Here is a 19,604-nt window from a genome sequence, read left to right as displayed (position 1 = left end):
TGCAATAAGCTCTCACATGATTCTCATGCATTGGTTTTTTGTTCTCTCTCTCTCTCTCTCTCTCTCTCTCTCTCTCTCTCTCTCATCTCTCTCTCTCTCTCTCTCTCTCTCTCTCTCTCTCTCCTCTCTCTCCTCTCTCTCTCATCTCTCTCTCTCTCTCTCTCTCTCTCTCTCTCTCTCTCTCTCTCTCTCTCTCTCTCTCTCTCTCTCTCTCTCTCTCTCTCTCTCTCTCTCTCATGCAGACAAATATTTTCCTTAAAGATGTGACCTTATCAGATGTTTCACTTAGGTGTTGGGGAAATTGTTTCAGTGTATGACTAGTACTGTGTACAAGAAAGAGTATGAATAACATATAATCTATATATACATAAATGTTTTTTGTTGTTTTTTTTGCCCCCCCCCCCCCCTGGTTATTTCCTTGCGCGAGACACTTGTTTCCGGAATAGCCTTCACCAGGCACGCTCGAAAATAAATTTTTGAAAAGCCTATAAAACATAAATTTTGAGAGTGTAAAATATGACCGAAACAGAAGTCAAAAGTACGTTAATGTCATTTTGTCTAATGCAATTGCAACTTAAGTTTTTATAAAATTGCATTACTGGACATCATTTAAAAAGTTTGAAGTAGTTATAGTTTAAATAGTGTTATAAATATCCAGTTTGTGATAAAAATGCATTTATACCTGAACTAGACCGATGTTTATGAACACGTAAACCTTATTGCAAAGTGTAAAAGTCTAACGGATTAAGATTCATACAAACATTACATTAACAAAAAATATACTACACATGAAAAAAGTTCTAAACAAGTGGAGTTGATAATATATATAAGTATATAGATAATTGGGCAATTTGGACTTCATTTTAGCAAATCAATGGATAGATTAGCATTAGACAAGATATCTTTATTCAAATCTAAAATATGCCAATAAGAATTTACCTAAAAACATCCTTTTCTTGTCTCTATTTGGCAATTTAGGAACCAGTTGAATAACATTCAATGTTTGTGTTATTGCTAGCATTACTGTTAATATTAATATTCCCCTAATGTGGTCTTGGGAAATAAAACTTTTAAAGTTTCATGTTTTCAAGTTTTCAAACTTGTATGTCTGACGATCGATTGAAATAAATAAATGAATGAATGAATTATACAAATTACTTGTAAACAAACAGCAATAAGCAAATATAAGCTAAAATGTCGGTTTTAGTAAAAAATTAAGTGAGACATGTTTTGATGAACAACTTTGAACAAATCAAAGATAAAATTTACCCCTTAGTAGAACAATTGGTACACTGGGTTGATATGGCTGATGGCGGACTGTTAGGCCCAGATGATACCATCAACTTAGTAGTCAGTGTTTGGTACTGATATGTTTTGAAAAAAATCACCGTTGTTAATTAATAAATCAAGAAATTGTTAAGAAATTACGGTTCCAAATACCCGAGACAATGTTGCTCTAAGGTGAATTTGTCTTTTCTTTTTTGTCCTTTTTGATCATAACGTTTATCAAGTCAGGTGTTCATGTAAATATACATCATCATTTCACTTTTTTTGTTAGGTTAGAAGGTTCTTGAAGGTTTATCCAGAAAAGGTGCTACGGACACACACAAAATAAACTGTAATCTATATGCACATATAGGAGTGGACTCTTATGCGCTAAAGGTACAATGCTACCCACAATATCCTTGTCGACTTGTAGTAGGGTTGTAAGCAATTATAATAGAAGTATGAACCTACCTTGGCTTGTTGGTGACGGTTGTGGTGGCTGCCATTGTGACTTGGGGAAGCCTGGATCTGCAGATAGAAAATGGACAATGTAGGCAATGTATACTGATTTAAAAAATACTTGTTAATGTAAATTGTCAGTTACTCTCTATTACTACATAATCTGTTTGTTTATTATTTTCTATTATGTTTTCATTTGAAAGTGTTTGTACTATGTATTCATTTAAAAGTTTATCTTCTAATCGGAAATTAGTACCTACATTTTAAATTTAAGTGTGTATTGTACTGTGTATAAATAAATCATATAATAAAGACTATCTGTATAAAAATGAAAAGTTTTATTTTATTTCAGTAACTATTTATTTCACTAGATTTAATTTAATAATTTGTGTTTTCAATGACGATTTTTAAGAGAACCAAATACTAAATAACAGGTATGATAAAATCAACTCTGAGACTGTAAAAATATTGTTCCTAGACCAAATGCATAAAAAGTTGAATTAAAAATAAATTATCAGCTAATGTATAATAATAATAAAATCACTACACCATGGTTTACCTGCAAACATGAAATTATGGAATCCAGAGAGAGTACACTGTCTAAAATAATTAGCTTGCTTAAAATAGTCTGGTTTGAAATAGTCACTTTGTTTTAAATAGTTACTATAATAATCACTCTGTTTGCAGAGGTCTTCTTTCAGATAATCCTGTTTTAAATAGTCTGCATGTTTAAAATAATCCACTTGATTTAGAACCTGCATGTTGAGAAACTTTTAAAAATATTCAACTATTAGTTTCACTTATTCTTATTGCTCATCGTCTCTTGAAATAATGTCGGATTTAAATATCTCGGATCGTTGTAGTTTTTATTTGGAAATATTTGTGATGTTGATTTTGAAGGAGATCATATAAAAATGAATACAAAACGGTAACTTATTTGTAATTATGAAAATGTTTTATTGGTTTCTCATAAAAGAAAAAATTCACGTGGATGATGTGAGTAAATACTGATTTTCACTTGTTAGCCAATCAAAGCCTTCGACGGATGTCACCATCGACCAATGAGTTCCTGTTTGTATTCATGACTTTGGGTCGATACAAGTTAAATGGCGTAACACGATTCCGGGGCACCTAGACACGTGGGTCCGTTGTTTACAAATTTCTTGCTTCCAGTAAAGCTAAATTTTCTCACAGTCATCCTCAGCTATTGATTATTGGAGCTAATAAATCTATGTTTAAACATTTAGTAAAACACATTTTAATGTGAGAGAAAACCGAAGTCAAGACAGTTCTTGTGTCAGCTTCTATGGGAAATTATTCTTTCTTTTTCAGGTCAATAAAACTTGTTGTTCGGAAAATGCGTTTTTTGTTAAATTAGCCATGACAATTAGACAAGTAGAAAATACCAGAAGCGAATATATTTAGAATCTTCATACGTATTAGCATACTATAAATGTTCATCTTTTATTGGAGGTCTGATAAGAGAGAAAAATGAAGAACTATTTCTAAATTCCATTATCCTTTTTAAGCATGTTACTCTTCTATGCTTACTTCACTGGTTAGACCGAAATATGGGTATTTGCAGTATTAGCTCAATCAACGTTAAATATCAAATCTTTTAAACGTTAAATATCGGATGATAACGAAATTACAGAATACATATAGTATTACGTAACTCGTTTTGTTATTTTGGGAGTTATACATATTAATTGCATGGGTTTTACACATAATTTTTGCAATAATAAGATCATTTTCTTTTCTTAATATTTATTTGGTTATTATTATTTTTTATTATTATTATTATTATTATTATTATTATTATTATTATTATTATTATTATTATTATTATTATTATTATTATTATTATTATTATTATTATTATTATTATTATTATTATTATTATTATTATTTTATTAATATTATTCAATAAGCTAAGGTGTATTATTTAATCTCTAAATTTCGATAAATGTGATTTCGATAGTCTTTTGTTTACAAACCTTTTATTATCAATCGAAACTTTATGCAATGTGAGATCTAGTGCTTTTAAATTAAAAGGTTTTCCTATAGGATTTAATTACATCTGTGTATCTTTAACCCTAGATATCAAAATTATGCATAAAATCGAGAAATTTAGAATGACAATCAATTAATGTTTAATTTTTATGTATGCTTAAAGAAAATAATTCACTTCTAATGAATAAATTGTTTAAAAATAAACAATATAAAATGCCACTGTCGATATCAATGGTAATCAGAGAACTGCATGAAAAATGAAAATAACGATTAAAATCTAAATTTTATTAAACATTTGATTTTTCCGAAACGAATTTGTTTCATGGTTAAAAATGACAGATAAACCGGAACAAGGATAATTAAATATTTGTTTAATACTTTTTATCTTAACAAATGAATTTCCATCAAATTGGATATTTTATCTGTCAAATAAAGAGTAATAATTCTGCTATTATTTAATAAAATCGACACAAACTGCTAAATGGTGTTCGATCATTTAACTTGATTTCACGACACGGTGACACCCAGAGGTGCGAATTGGAAATTAACATGTTCCGGTAATTGTCATTACCGCTTTTTATTCTGTCAACTCTGTTATAGACTGCGTTCGGTATCGCCCTTAATCCGTCCTTTTCAAATGAAATTGTTGTTAAAAAGACGCGATAATTGGTTGTATGTAGGTGTTTTTTTTCGAGAATATGAAAAGTACTTATTTGTAACTCTGCTTCAGTGATTCATTTCTAGTAATAAGCCGCTACATTTTGTATTCCATTTTTTTGGAATTTTGCGTACTTGCTGAAATCGTGTATAAAATGGGCTAAACGGTACACGTTCTCTTCAAATTACTACAGTATTTTTTATACTTTTGCAGACGGTCTTGTGCAGTAAAGATTAACTAAAATTGAGAATGGAAATGGGAAATGTGTCAAAGCATTTATAAAAATTGCAAATATTCTGACACTCGACTCTCAACAGGACACTTTAATTGGCACGTTTTTGATAACTGGATAGGATTGTGAAAACAATTAGCCTCTACGGACTACAACAGGATGCAGCCAAGCGTAGGTAATATTCAAAGCCTATATCGGAATAATCAACTTTCCGGTCGATAAACTAACTCAACTGAATGATGTGTTTTTTCGGATCCTTTCATTTTATGTTCGGTCCAAAATCTGGACACACGGTCTGCTTTGACCACTCACGTGCTTAAAGGGTTAACAAGTAGTTTCACCTGGTCAAAACTAGCCAAAAATACATTAAAACAAATTTAATGTCCAAAACTCAAGTTATAAAGAAAACTGACACGAGACATGGTAATTAAACAAAGTGTTTAATTAATAAATAATCTATTTTATTTCATAATTTATTTCAATCACACATTTATCATTTAGAAATATAATTGTATTGGAAATAAAACGAAACCAACAGGAACGAGCAAAAAATACAAACTGAAGAAGGGAAACTAATTTTTCAGAAATCATTTCATATAAAATCATGACTTATATAAACCATAGAAAAAACAACGTACTGAAAGCATGCCATTTGAAAGTGTCGGTAATTCCAAGGATTTGTATAGTAAGACAAATATACTTAAATATCTTACTATACAAATCCTTGGTAATTCGTTTAGAAATGGTGTTGCCCCGCGTCGTCATGTAAAGACAGTTCAAATCCAGCGAAAAGTCAAACTGCCTTATAACTTTTAAAAATATAATATATATGTTATATGTTTTAATCTAACATATTTAATTTTCTTTATTTCTGTTTCAATCTATTATTATGTTCTGTTTATATTAATATTGAGGAGGAAATAACCTTTTTTTAAAATGACATTCTCACTTAATCTAGCAAAATTATATAAAAAAAAAAACACGGTCGCAGTCTAATCTCGATAGTCGAAAAGATCCTATAAGTGTCCCCGAGACTGTTACACTTTGTAAAAGATACTATTTACATTTAAAGCGATTGACTACAAGTTACAATAGTCCCACCCTTTCATCCCATTAGAATGTCCTTGTCTGGTATTTAATCTCAGTCTGAAGAATGTTTGCACAATTGCTAATCACCTTAAATCCGATTGCTTCCGCATGTACACGATCATACTCAATCCAAAGTTTGTTTTCATCTTACTGTACCAAAATAGCGGATCGCTACTTTGTCGGCATCGTTTAATCCTTGTTTGAAATTATTTGCTTGCAAAACAGGACAAAAAGTTTGTATTTGTACAATATCAAACCCCCCGAGAAAAAGAGAAAATTTTGTTTAATTCGTTTGAAGCTGAGTTTATTGAGTGTATTTGTTTTAATAATATTTACACTATTCAACGAAATTTCGCGCGAATTTTATAACTTAATTATGTGACTCTCTTTTCAAATCAATTCGATAGAAAAAAAAAAGAAATAACTATAAATTCCTTGAACTTTTTAAGGTAAATACTGGTGCTAACTTTTCTAACAACTTTAAGCGCCATTGTTGCATTCGCTTTTGACGGCTTTGAAACTTTTTGGGTATTGTATCATACTGTGTTTGATATTTATTCGCACTTTCAATAAAGTAAAGGAAATATTTAACTTTAAGGTGTATGTTAGTACTTCCCACGAAATTAACTCTACAATAATCTCTCACTGTATTTTATTAATAATTTTAAATTAAACCAGTTTTTACCGTTATAAATTAGCAAACTTCCATATAAATAAAGGTGGTGATAGTTGCTCCCAGTAGAGTCTTTGTGAACATGGACATGGTCAAAATTATTGAATAACAAATTACATTTTACAGGCTATCTAGTAACTGGGTTTGGAAGTCGGTGATATAAAAAAAACTTTAATTGTATTCGCAAAGTCTGCATAGAAGTTATTAAAAGTAAAGGACGAAAAGCCAAACCAAACTTATAATTTATAATAATTGTATATTATATGATAGTTCTCGGGTATTATATTAAACCCTTTATACTGAGTTAACCAAAATATAAAAAAAAATGTTGGAAAAAAGATAATTATTTTGAAAAAAGGTGTTCTTATTTTCCACCATTTTCTACATTTGAAAATGCCTGTGCCAAGTCAGGAATATGACAGTTCTTGTCCATTCGTTTTTGATGCGTTTTGTTATTTGATTTTGCCATGTGATAATAGACTTTCCGAATTGATTTTCCTCTGAGTTAGTATTTTGTGATTTTACTTTTTATATATAGAAAAGAGATGTTGATCAGAATAAAAAGAAAGACACACTATCATATATGAGTGGTTCGAATTTATATCTCTTCCTATCCATCTATAGTTCTTTTATTTATTTAGCTCTCGTTTTTTTTTCTTTTTATTCATTACCTGCTTTACAAGCCACATAACTTCCGCCGCTGTTATGGTTATAGTTTATTGTAGATAATCCATTTGGAGATGGTATACTTTGGGGATAAGTCTTCTGTATAATTCCTTTAATTTGAAAGAAAAAAAATATACAAATTTTTGAGAGAGAAAAAAATCAACAACAAAAGAAAGGGTTATAAAAAGTTCAGTATTTCTGATTATTAACAAAATTACATACTCCAAGGCAAATTCAAAAAGGGGAAAGTGCATAGTAAAATCTGACAAAACCAAACACTCAATGCCTGGGACTATTACACTGTAGTATATAAACCAATGAAACGACTGGTGCATAGTAAAATCTGACAAAACCACACACTCAATGCCTGGGACTATTACACTATAGTATATAAACCAATGAAACGACTGGTGCATAGTAAAATCTGACAAAACCAAACACTCAATGCCTGGGACTATTACACTACAGTATATAAACCAATGAAACGACTGAAAACAACTATCATATTCCTGAATTTCTATAATTTGTCTTTACTGTTTGTATTATATTTATGAATGAAAGAAGATATTGGATATATATTAATGAGACAGCAACCTAACGATACAAGTATTGAATAACTTTTCTTATTTTCTCTAATTTTGATAGATGTTAAGATAAGTTTCATAGAAGCCCAAACTGACAAAACTTTATGTGAAATATTTCATATCGCTACACATGATTTGCAATGAGTGCGCAAAACTTTTATTTCTCTGGAAGATTTTCTTCTGGTCTACAGACTTAAAAATTGGAAAGTGTGAAAGACAGTGATGCTATAGTTAATTTGTAAATAGCATTTACTAGTAATAAATGGGAAGAAAAATAAACTTCTTACTTCTGCGCAAAAAATTCAAATGGCCTAGTAAACAGTTGGCATTCATTTCACCACAAATCTGTGTAAAATCGTCCATCGTCCAAGTGCAAAGTTCAATTCCAGTAAGGGTGGCAAATCTTGATTTATCAACACTTCGTAATTGATATTCTTTCACTGCCCAGTCTATCCACTGCTGAACGTGTTCTGTTGTCCATACAGATGGATCTTAAATAAAACAAAACATGTATTTACTATTAAAAATTGTCTCTAGGATGGAGAGTTGTCTCGTTAGCACTCACATCACAGCTTCTTATATCTATATAGGCAGTATCAATTGATGTTGAAGATGTCGTATGGTTGCAATGAGAGAGAAAAAAAACTCCATTCGCATAGAACGAGAGAACGAACTAGAGATGAAAAGTTCGCAATATGGTCGCAACTATGAAAACGATTCTACCGTTGAATAAACTGCGAAAAGCATCGAGAGCAGATAAAGACTTTAATTTCCATTCTAGTAATGCTGAGAAAATAAATTCATCTTATTTTGAATTTTTTTATAACAATTTAAAGTAAATAAAAGTTATTATTTGAAATTAAGATAAGGACATTGTAATATTTCAATAACTTCTAATTTATTTTAATTTTACCATCACCAAAAGTATTATGTAAATCGTATAATCTAAATTCTACAGTAATCCACTTGATAAGACATTTGCTGTTAATTTGACTTTTTGTAGTAAACTGTATGTGCATGTGAATTGTGTTATATAGCAATGGTTTCATATGTAAAACTGAAGGTATGTTCAATATATAAAACAAAATTTTGCACAAGTCAAGCTATCATCTTTCACTTTGAAATGTGTTTTTTCTAACATTTACCTCAAACGGTTCGTATTTCCTACACACACGTTTATAATAAAAAGGTCTTTAATGCATATCATTCACAAATGTGGTTAGTTTATGGGAAAATGCTACATTTCCTATCTTTTTATTATTATTTTAAATATCCATCAAAACGGCCACGCGACTTCAATAAAAAAATTAAAGATTCGCTGCAGGTTTCACGGAAAGAAACATACCAAACATTGTTAAAAATTTGGAAACTGTCAAAATGTAAATTGAAGTAACAGCTAACACGATGCCTTGAAGCGGTTTTGTAGCCATATTGGTAATGTGTCAGATTATTTGTTTCCATTGGCACGTGGAAACAACCATTGTCCATTGACAAGAGAATTACATCTGCTGTTTTGTGGGATAATCAAGTAATTTTCAGTTTTATTGACAAAATTGTAGTGGTCATTTAGTAAGTGGACAATGGTGATTAATCGACAGGTGACTATCTTCACACTTTCAATCAAATGGGTACGGATTTTGTAAATAAATAAAATAAAGTACATGGATTTACATTTGTTTACTTAAATGTAAATTGTGTTTGTTGTCAATGTTCATGATTTATTTTAATTGGATAAAGAACTTGCTATTTCTCAAGCACATTACAATGGGGTTTTTAGCCCTTTCACGAAAAAGAAAAAGAAAATGAAATACAATGAAATAAAACACGCTGCATTTTATACATGTACATATAAGTTTTATAAAGCTATTGACTTTGAAACAACATGTTTTGTGCTTTAGCCAAATAGTTATTACATTGTCCGGAAGAGATTTTTGTATGTATATGCTTTCAAAATAACATAACTTTTTATTCTTTTTTATACTCTCAACCCTCACGATTATGTTTCGAGTCAAATTCAGTATACATGATTAATTGATTAAATAATGCATATACATTGTATCTTTTTCTTTTCTTGTGTAAGACATGCAGTTTTTATCGTATTTTGGTCGTATTTGAACTTTTGCTATATTTGAATAGGATATTCCCTTTATATAATAAGAGTGGTAATGATATAGTGTACTATATAAATACATGTACGGTGAAGGTACACTTATATTTTGATTTAAAGTGCGTAGTATTGAGTGCACATATACGTGTTCAACTCTTTGTTCATTTTTTTCCATTAATGTATAAGCCACTGACTGGTAAAGTTTCAAATACAGGCAATAAAGAGTTTTGTGTGCACATATATATTCCCCCGTTCTAGATATTATTAAGTGATTATAATTCGGCGAAAAGAAATATGATTTCCCGATACTTTTCCGTCATTAACATCGGTTTTTGGATTTTATGTCTTCATCTCTTCACTCGGCAAACATCGGAAGACCCCGCTTCTCTCCGTCAGATGGACATAAGGAATCTGCCGAGTTGTGACGAACGTACATCTTATGTTATAAGTGTTGTCTCCCTTTCCATCTAGGAAATATTTTAGAAGGTGGGACAAATCAATTTCCATGATATAATAAAGCAGAAGAAGGTCTTTGATAAAAACTAACGATGGTTGTTTAAATCATAGGGGATATTATTACATATATTGGCCTTTCTTTTTAACTGAAATTGGAAAGTATAAAAAATGATCCGTCTGCATTCACTTATATCTATATTTAAAGTGTCTTCGTGGGTTACTTCTAGTACAACTGACTTGAGAAAGTCTTTTTTTAAATGGTTTTCATTTCACTTTTAGTCTTCCTCAATTTACAAGAGAGGTACTGACAATGGAAGGAAATAGTGAAGGAGGAACAACATTGATTCAGTCATTACAAGCAGTTAAACGGATACAATCTATCTTAACTTCATAATTCTCTATTTCCTTATAATATTTTAATGCACTTAAGAGTTGAATATAGTTTTATTACATGAAATCTGAGTGTAATATTATTATCCGTTTAGAATAGTAAAACTAGTATGTAGTACATGGAGATTATTTACTTCAAATTATCAATTTATTTTTGCGGCATTTTTCTGTTTCAACTTTTAATCTTTTTATAATTAATAAGATGTACTTTAAAAAGAATCGGGGATATCCGGGTTTACGAGGGCTGCATGTCACAGCACTTGTCTTCTGGTACAAAACTTCTTACATATAAAATAAATTTTATAATAAATAACTCGTACTGCACAAACGATAACAAGGCAAAACAATAGAGTAGAAAAGCCCTGAATTTAATTGGCATAAGGGCCATTTCAGAAAAGAAATAGGGCGAACGAGTGTTGCATGTATATACAAATGCGGTCATTTTTACAAACTTCTCAAATGAGATTTATCTTACAATCTTACTGACAGGTACATATTCAGGTTCCAGACTTTTCAAAAGGGAAATTTGCCACATTTAACAGTTTCATTGTTGGCACATGCAGACATGAACAATTTATTTCAAGATTTCTCAAAGGGAACTTTGCCACAACTTCACTGACTGGCACATGCAGACATGAACACTTTAGTTCCAGACTTCTCAAATGGAAAACATGAATCACCCACTCCAACACAACCACCTTACACATGCTATCACCAATTCATTCATTCTTAAAATCACTTATACTTTGAATGTTTCAAAAGTACTTTATAGGATTTTTATATATTACAAGTATTATATCCATAAATAGGTCGGTATTAGTCTAACTTGTCAAATAAACATACTAGTAAACGGCTATGTTTACGATTATACACATGAAAGTTGTTCATTTAGTCAACATTGTGTTTTCAAATGTTTTAAGAAATGTGATGCTGTAATATCGCTAACGAAACAATGATCCACATAACATTATTTAACTGACTCAGATATTTAGAGGTCACCGTACAGTCTTGAGCGACAGACAAGCGTTCATACGGTATGACACACACATTCAAAATATAAGGAAACAAAAATGTGGGGCATTAACCAATGAGACAACCTACCAACTCCAAACAGACATATCAAGGTCAATACCAAGGTCAACACAAGATCTTCAACAATTCTTATATATAAATTTTCAAGTATGTCAAGCCCCGAAATACAATAAAAAGTGTGAATAAATGCGTCATAGGTCACACTCGAATTCTCCATTATGAAAAATTAGCACCGACACCTTATAGTTATTTAAATGAGATGTGACACGAGTGCCAATGAGACAACTCTCGACCCAAATCACAATATAGATGTAAGTACGGCCTGCTACACGGAGTCTTGAATAACACCAATCAGCAAGCTATATTGGACCCAAAATGACTAGTGTAAAATAATTCAATCAAGAAAAACCAACGTCAAACTCTTGCCTATACAAAAATCAAGAAACGAGAAACACATATGAGACATATGAAGCAACAATTAAACAACAACTACTGAACAACTAATTATATAACTTAATTTCTAAACATGTAAAATGCAGACATTTACATGGTTCCTGACTTGGGACAAGCTAGAAAATAATGCTTCAACACATTTTTAAAGAGAAAAACGTGAAGGAACAGAGACAATATAAATTTGAGCGGTGAATCTATTAACAATTAAAAATAAATACTAGCTTGAATTAAATACTGTTATTGTTGCATCGTATCATAATAAAATGGTACCGTAGAGAATAGATTCCCGAATTTATCTAATTAATAAAAAAGATATTCTTGTTTGAGCAGAAACAGTATTTGATGTTTGAATTTTTAAATTGGTGAATCTGAAGTAGATATCGTGTAAGACATAAAAACACATGTGTATAAAAATTGTATGAAATAATATAATGCCACTTATACTTTTTGGTATTTCTCATTATTATTTTGTATCAATGACTTAATAATTAGGAATGAAATAATAATTTTATTTTATTTCCTATTTGGAATCAATGTCATCATTATTTCTAATTCAAGCACATATCATCTCTAACTTTAAAAATATTGCATGTATTTTTTTCCAGCCTACACTGAACATTTTAGATTTAATTATTAGTCTGGGGCCATGTCAATGAAAGTATCATAGGACATGTCATAAGATAGGTCTTAGGACATTATTTAGGATGGTCTTAGGACGTGTTTGAGACATGTCTTATGATGTAAAACAAAGATGTCTTAGCACAGTCCTAACCATCCTAACACATTTATTTAATTTATTTAATTGAAAATATATGTAGAGATTTGTATGACATAGATTGAATTGTATTTTAAAACCTATATATAAAGAGAGGGAGGATGACTCTTATATAGAAAACAATTAACGCAAAATAAAAGTTAAAGTTTTTACGAAATACTAATAAATACATTATTAAATATGATAAAAGATATAAATGAATTCAATACGAAAAGTAAATGGTCATAAAACTTTGTGATATTCGTGCTGCAATTTTAGTACATAAACTAGTTTTGTCCTTAGGTCAACTCGATTTCATTACATGTATCGAATCAGGATTAGGTAAAAAAGAAGTAAACTTTTTCCCACATTTGAATTATTTAAAATATGTTGCTTATGATGATAGTATTGTTTAGGCTTCAAAAAAGGCAACACGATAATACAATTAAATCTTTAATAAACATTAAACAATATTTTTTTATTAATTTTATCTAATGATAGTTTAATATTGTATTGGTATTTTTTTTATTGAGTTTATGCCATATTTGTTGTTTTTATTACGTTTTAGGACGATGTAACCTTTAGGACTATCCTAAGACACCTAATTGTATATCCTAACTTTAGGACCAAATTTAGGACATATCTTATTTTAGGAGACTTTCGTTAACCCGACTTAGGACTAAGACGTGTCCTAAGACCATCATTAGACATGTCTTAGTCCTAGGACAGCTTTTTATTTTATTTCTTTGTTTAAGCAATCAAATCTTCTTTATTGTACCAATACAACTGCTGTTTAACAATTTACTTAGAGTACATGTAACTGTAGCATTGGCAAGGATTCCCTGTGTATTAATTAGTAAATGTATATATCCACGGTGAATATATAATAAAATATATTTTTCTTTATTTATTTTTAAGAGAATGGGGTGAAGAATTGATTGTTTGTTTGTTTGATCTTTTATGTTTAAAAATATAGATTTAATATCTTCTAAGAGCTTGAGATTGAGCATATTCAAACAGGTTCGTGGGAAATAGATATAAATCGTGATCTTATTCAGTGATTCACATAATTAGAAGTTTTTTTCTGGGAACCACTTATTTCAGAAAATCCAAATCACAGTTTAAATTCTTATTAATATTTTCTAATAAAAATACTTCGATTCTTTATACAACCTGATTTTTACTTTTAATTTCCTCTATTTTTCCCTCGTTTTTAATTTTTTTTCCTGTAATGACTAGTTATAAACTGGGAAATAAAAAAAAACACGCATACAAAAAAAAACCTGGTAAATGTCTTCCCAATCTAAACACGTGTGTAAAGACAAATCTATATTTCCAAACTACATAAAGAAAAGTTGATTACCTTCTGGGACAATGACTTTTTCTTCTGATGAAAGACTAGGGTTCTCTGGGTCATCACATGACTTTGATCTGGTTAGATTATTTGGACAACTGAAATGTTCTCGATTATAAATTGTTGGATGAGTTTGATACGGCGTAGTAGACGATCTACAATCTAGAGCCGATGGAGTTGTTTTAGTATAATCAGGTCCATAATTATACATAGAGTTTTTGTTTTGTTGGAAATTGTCACTAGCTGAAGATTGCACCGCAGTAGTGTCAAAGGGATGCAACTCGTCTCCATCATTTAATCTAGCAAACATTGGATCAAACAATGCGTTATTTTTGTTCGGAATCTGATAATTGTTACTTGGATCAAACATTGCTGGAATATTTGTATCAAAAGCACTTTTGTAATATGAAAATGGTTGCATTGTTGTTAACTCCCCAACGTCATTTCCATTCCCATTGAAAGAGTTCCATTCGTTGGAACACACTTCTTGTGTCGCATTTATTCCTGGTTCTAATTTGATCGTTGCTTTTGGTTGAATAGACGATATATCAAATGGTATCTCTTCATTAGTTAACTCTGTTTTTTGTTGCATGTCATTTTGGTGAGGGATTGACATTTGTTGTCGTGAAATGTCATGTTGTTGGACTTGAAAATCTTGAGCAAAGCGTTGTTGTTGTTGCATATCTTGTCGAAGTTGTTGTCCATTTTGTAATAATTCTGACTGGTTAGTTAAATCTTGTGGGCCTATGTCTCGTTGTTGTGCCAGCTGTTCGATATCAGAGGTAGGTTGGAGATCGGTTGACGGTTGACTAAGTTCGGATTCAGGAATGACACACGAGGACATCGGACCATTTTGTTCCTGCTGTTGTCGAGATTGCAAAGGCGAGAAATTTTGGTTTTGTCCATCGTCGTTGTTTTCAAGAGAAGATGTTTCGTCATATTCACCATCAGAAGTCTGCGGCGTTGTTGTAATATTAACTTCAGGTTCTTGATCCTTTAAATTTAAAGTTTATGTATTTAGACAAAAGTCAATTTTAAGATAACCAGAACACTATTCAATTACTGTTTTGATTTTACTATGCTTAATTATATCTATTCAAGAATCCCGATATTAAACAAGATTTATCAATGCAAAAAATAGCTTTAAATTTGTCTAAAATAAAATCACTTATTCACACAACACTGCAAATGTTGTTGACACATCAAACATGTACATATACACACTAATAAAGAAACAAAGAAACGTTCTAGTCTCTTATTTATCATGCATGTACTTACTGAATATTTTAAAATTATTTTTTCCAACTTCAAAAATGAAATAAACGCTTTTCATATGAGAAACATACGTTGTTAAATGAATTAAAATTGTTTTATTCATAATATATTATTAACTCCGGAATCGTTCTCTCAACTTAGGAAATCCTTGTAAACCGGAGCCTAGGTGGAAGTTTTAACTCTTATATTTCCTACAAAATACTTCACAGATTTCCCCAGTAAGGGGAAGTTTAGAGTATGTAATAGTATCTGTCATCTTCCTAAGCAATGCTAAAGTCCGTTTTACTAAAGAAATAACATTTCTGTTACTTACCATGCTCCAAAAGTTAGGAAAGTGAACACAATCTCTAACGCGGAAATTTTTAAAACTTTACTGTGTAAATTTTAAGCATTACAAGGTTAAAACTGTGTTTAATTGTGATAAATCTTGTTGATTGGGTCAGGCGCTGAATCATAATTCGTCAAACATGGCGACCGTCAAGTACACCGGAAACTGAGACTTATCTTTACAATACAGATAGGGAAGAAAAGTGGCGAACAGGAAAGTCGGTTTAGTATGCGAATAGAGATATACATGTATACATAAAGTTACAAACACTTATTTATAAAACTATAAGCTGATTAGTATTTGTTTCAGTCAAGTTTTCAAAATGGTTACCCAGAACACTTGAATTTTGTGTATATATGATACTGTGTTTTCCTTCCTTCCTTCATCCGCTAGATATACTATTTCATTTATTTGGTATTGTGCTACACAAACACAACATTAACAATCCCTTTTTTATTTTTTATCTCGAATCGAGAAAGAGAGGTCATGGAGTTCATAAACATATGCATGTGATTAAAATCTGATGCCAAACTAGGAAGTAACCAATATTGTATAAATAAAAACAGCGCCATTATTGCTGTTCTTCATCAGGACTGTGCTAATATGTATGCAAAAGTTAGGTTATGGGTTCACATATTCTGCAAAAGGAAACTGCATCTAAATTCGACAAGCAATCTTTTTTTGGAAGTTCATAAATAATTGCTACCGATGACTATTAACAAAGAAAATAGAACTTTAAAAATGATGCTTTTGAAGAAGCAGATTTGGGATTGACCTTCAAACCATCAAACCACCTAACGTTTTAAAGATAAGACAGTTCAAGTAGTTAACCACACCTTGTTAGGGGGGGGGGGGCTTAATGACTAGTGGGGTAGTGGGGATGAAAAAGTACACGTCCACGACCACTCTGTGTTTTTGTTAGATGTATTTCTATCTTATGACAATAAATACAATAACGCAATATACAATTGTTTCTGATAGAGCGCAAGCACATTGCTGGTGGGGTTTTCTTACACAAAAGACCAGTGCTAGTAGTTTGTAGCGGTTTTTCATATTTGTTTTTTATAGTCTTGTCAAGTTTGTGTTCGTGTTGTGTTGTTACACCATTGTCCAAGATTAAGAGGTAGCTGGCGCCAACCAACTTATTAAAACCCTCAACAATTCTGTATGTGCCTGTCCCAAGTCAGGAGTCTGTACTCAGTGTACAATGCATGTTTGTTGCTGAGTTACATATTTGTGTTTCGTTAATTATTTTGTTCATAAATCAGGCCGTTAGTTTTTTCGTTTAATTTTTATCACATTTGTTATTTCGGGGTCTTTTATAGCTGACTATGCGGTAGAGGCTTTGGCAATCATATCACACTTCCCTTTGTATAGTCATGTCTAAGGATCGTGAACCTTTCGGATAATTGATCCTGATTACTTAAAACGAATAATGATCATGGGAATAGTAGTTATTTTATATTTGGACATTTGACACAAACATTATTATTTACATTAGGACAGTTTACCCAGAGATCATATCGTATGTATCATCCTTTAAAATTTCTTAACTGTGAATATGTCTAGATTTTTTCATGTTTCTTGCAACAACTGGTCAATTCAATTTGAATAACATCAGAAGAAAAAATAAAATAAAATTCAAACTTCTTACTGAATCGTGAGTTACTCTGATCAATCTAAGATACTTGACCTTATCAATTTTAATTTCAATATGCAGCTATATGTGTAAAGGTTATGCAAAGTCTTATCTTAATTAATCAGGCTTTTTGTGTTCCCATAAGGCCAGGGTTATTAATTCGTTTGTTTACAGATTTAATTTCAGTTCAAGTCGAAAAAAGGAATTTACAAAATTGTGTAATCTGACCGTATCACCATGATCAGTAATTCCTGTAAACCCATTGCATGGGAAACATAAAACATCAAACAATTTCAAGTAATATTTTAAAATTGTCATATGTTAATATCCTAAAAATGCAATGTCAATGCTTTGAAACCATCCAATGTATTAAGGCTGTTTTAGAAGTCTACTTGTTTGTTTATGTTTCTTTCATATTTGATTTTCAGTACATTTCTAACTGCTGATCTATCACCTTTGTAGCTAGTCCGAGGGCTGTTTTGCCAGACAAGTTGGGGCCGTGTCTGGCAAAACAGCCGTCGGACGTCAGAGTAATCTCGTATCTTGATTTTTAATCACCTCAGTTTATCCACAAAAGAAATTCATCAGACACCTGAACTTCTCTTCATCCTTTTCCTTTTACTGTTTTTTTTTTTTTCAATTGAAAGTCGTTGATCCAAGTGTCCAACAACACTTAGCTCACGACCGATGTCTTCCATGGCCGCAACATCTGTGTATGGTAATAATTCTATCCAGTGAGTCTGTCAGCAAATTTTCTAATTGTAACAATGCAACTTTGAACTCTGGTTCTTTCTGGCCTAGGTATCTTACTTTGGTTATTGAGACATTCCTATTTATCTACATTTTATCTATCATAAAATTGAGAATGGAAATGGGGAATGTGCCAAAGAGACAACCACCCGACCATAGAAAAAAACAACAACAGAAGGTCACCAACAGGTCTTCAATGTAGCGAGAAATTCCCGCACCCGGAGGCGTCCATGTTTGGTATTACCAAGGGTTCATTTTAGAAAGCATGATTCAATAAACTCATAACTCGCTTTGCTGAATTTATTGTTTTAATTGCGAATAAGTATTTTATGTTATTTTTTAGATTCCCTTCTTGCAGAAAAATCCTAAACAAAGAGGGACGGCATTTTGGCTGGGCTGGATATACAAGTACGCAGCCACGTCCGGTTAGAAACGGGACGTTAAATCTGAATCCTCTTGTAAAAAGAATGCCACACTATGTACCCTTTAAGACCCCTTGTAACACATCTTTGAGGGGTCCTTAGGTAGCATGATACAATGCAAAACATCCGTTTCTATCCAATAACCCCCCCCCCCCCCCCCCATTTTCCAGTTGCAGTTCTTATTTCCAGACCGGTATCTAGATGGCCTCTACTAAAGGACCTTCCATTTATATATATTCTTAACTTTTTCTCGTTCTGAAAGTGTGAAAATATTTGCCACTGGATGTTAAGCAACCAACAATCAATCTAATGACTGACGTGTTTAATCATACCGATTGCTGGTTTTAAAATCTAGTTTCTCCTTGTATATGAAATTTAATTCCAAATGAGATAACAATGTATAGTTAAGTAAGTACTTGTTGTAATTGACTCTGTTGGCACTTTTAATACGGAGATTGAAATAACTAGGTTGAGTTCTATATATAGAAATAATTAGTAAAGCCTAAATAAAAATAGCTTTAGGTACTAGGTACTGTTTGATGATTAACCGTTTCAATACTTTCATCGATTATTCGTGAATATCATTAGTTGTATTTTATTTCACCAAACATAATTAATTTAAAAAAAAAGTAAAATATAAAACAAATTACTGTAACTGATGTATCCTTGTCTTTCAAATATTGGATTGCGAGCGTTCCTCAAAACAAATAACCCAGAAGATCGCTTCGGATGCGAACACATTTATCAAAGTTTTTTTTTTATTTTATGGAAAACTTGCAAAAGGATCATACTAGCAACATCATATTCGCCCAATGATTTACTGCAGTATAGAAACAAACGCGTGACCTAGATTTTTTTTCGGTCTTCGGGGTAACCTGTTTTCTCATTGGTTCCCGGGATGAGTTAATACGCAGCCACGTCTTAGTGTCCGACTTGTATTATATGTCTATGTAGGACTTTACAAACTCTTGTTTAAAAAAAAACCGACTTGCAACACATCTTTT

At 31.4% G+C, this 19,604-nt stretch overlaps 1 protein-coding gene across 2 annotated transcripts in view; it reads right to left on the bottom strand.

The window, feature by feature from the left end:
* Window positions 1-15,956, bottom strand: part of LOC139523171 (retroviral integration site protein Fli-1 homolog) — a 21,427-nt gene extending 5,471 nt beyond the window's left edge. The window contains exons 1-5 of one of the 2 annotated variants that reach the window (XM_071316977.1): window positions 15,775-15,956; window positions 14,196-15,180; window positions 7,928-8,131; window positions 7,062-7,166; window positions 1,738-1,794 (exon numbers count right to left, since the gene is read on the bottom strand). In XM_071316977.1, the coding sequence (XP_071173078.1) occupies window positions 1,738-1,794; window positions 7,062-7,166; window positions 7,928-8,131; window positions 14,196-15,180; window positions 15,775-15,777 (1,354 nt within the window). In that variant the 5' untranslated portion in view covers window positions 15,778-15,956. Of the gene's footprint in view, window positions 1-1,737; window positions 1,795-7,061; window positions 7,167-7,927; window positions 8,132-14,195; window positions 15,181-15,464; window positions 15,677-15,774 lie in introns of those variants that run through there. The other variant, XM_071316978.1, reaches the window with a different exon arrangement.
* Window positions 15,957-19,604: the final 3,648 nt, after the last annotated feature.

The sequence above is a fragment of the Mytilus edulis genome, chromosome 5 (assembly GCF_963676685.1).
Source record: "Mytilus edulis chromosome 5, xbMytEdul2.2, whole genome shotgun sequence".
NCBI classification, from domain to species: Eukaryota; Metazoa; Mollusca; class Bivalvia; order Mytilida; family Mytilidae; genus Mytilus; species Mytilus edulis.
The sequence above is the reverse complement of the archived record's forward strand: the minus strand, read 5'-3'. Positions and strand labels throughout refer to the sequence as shown.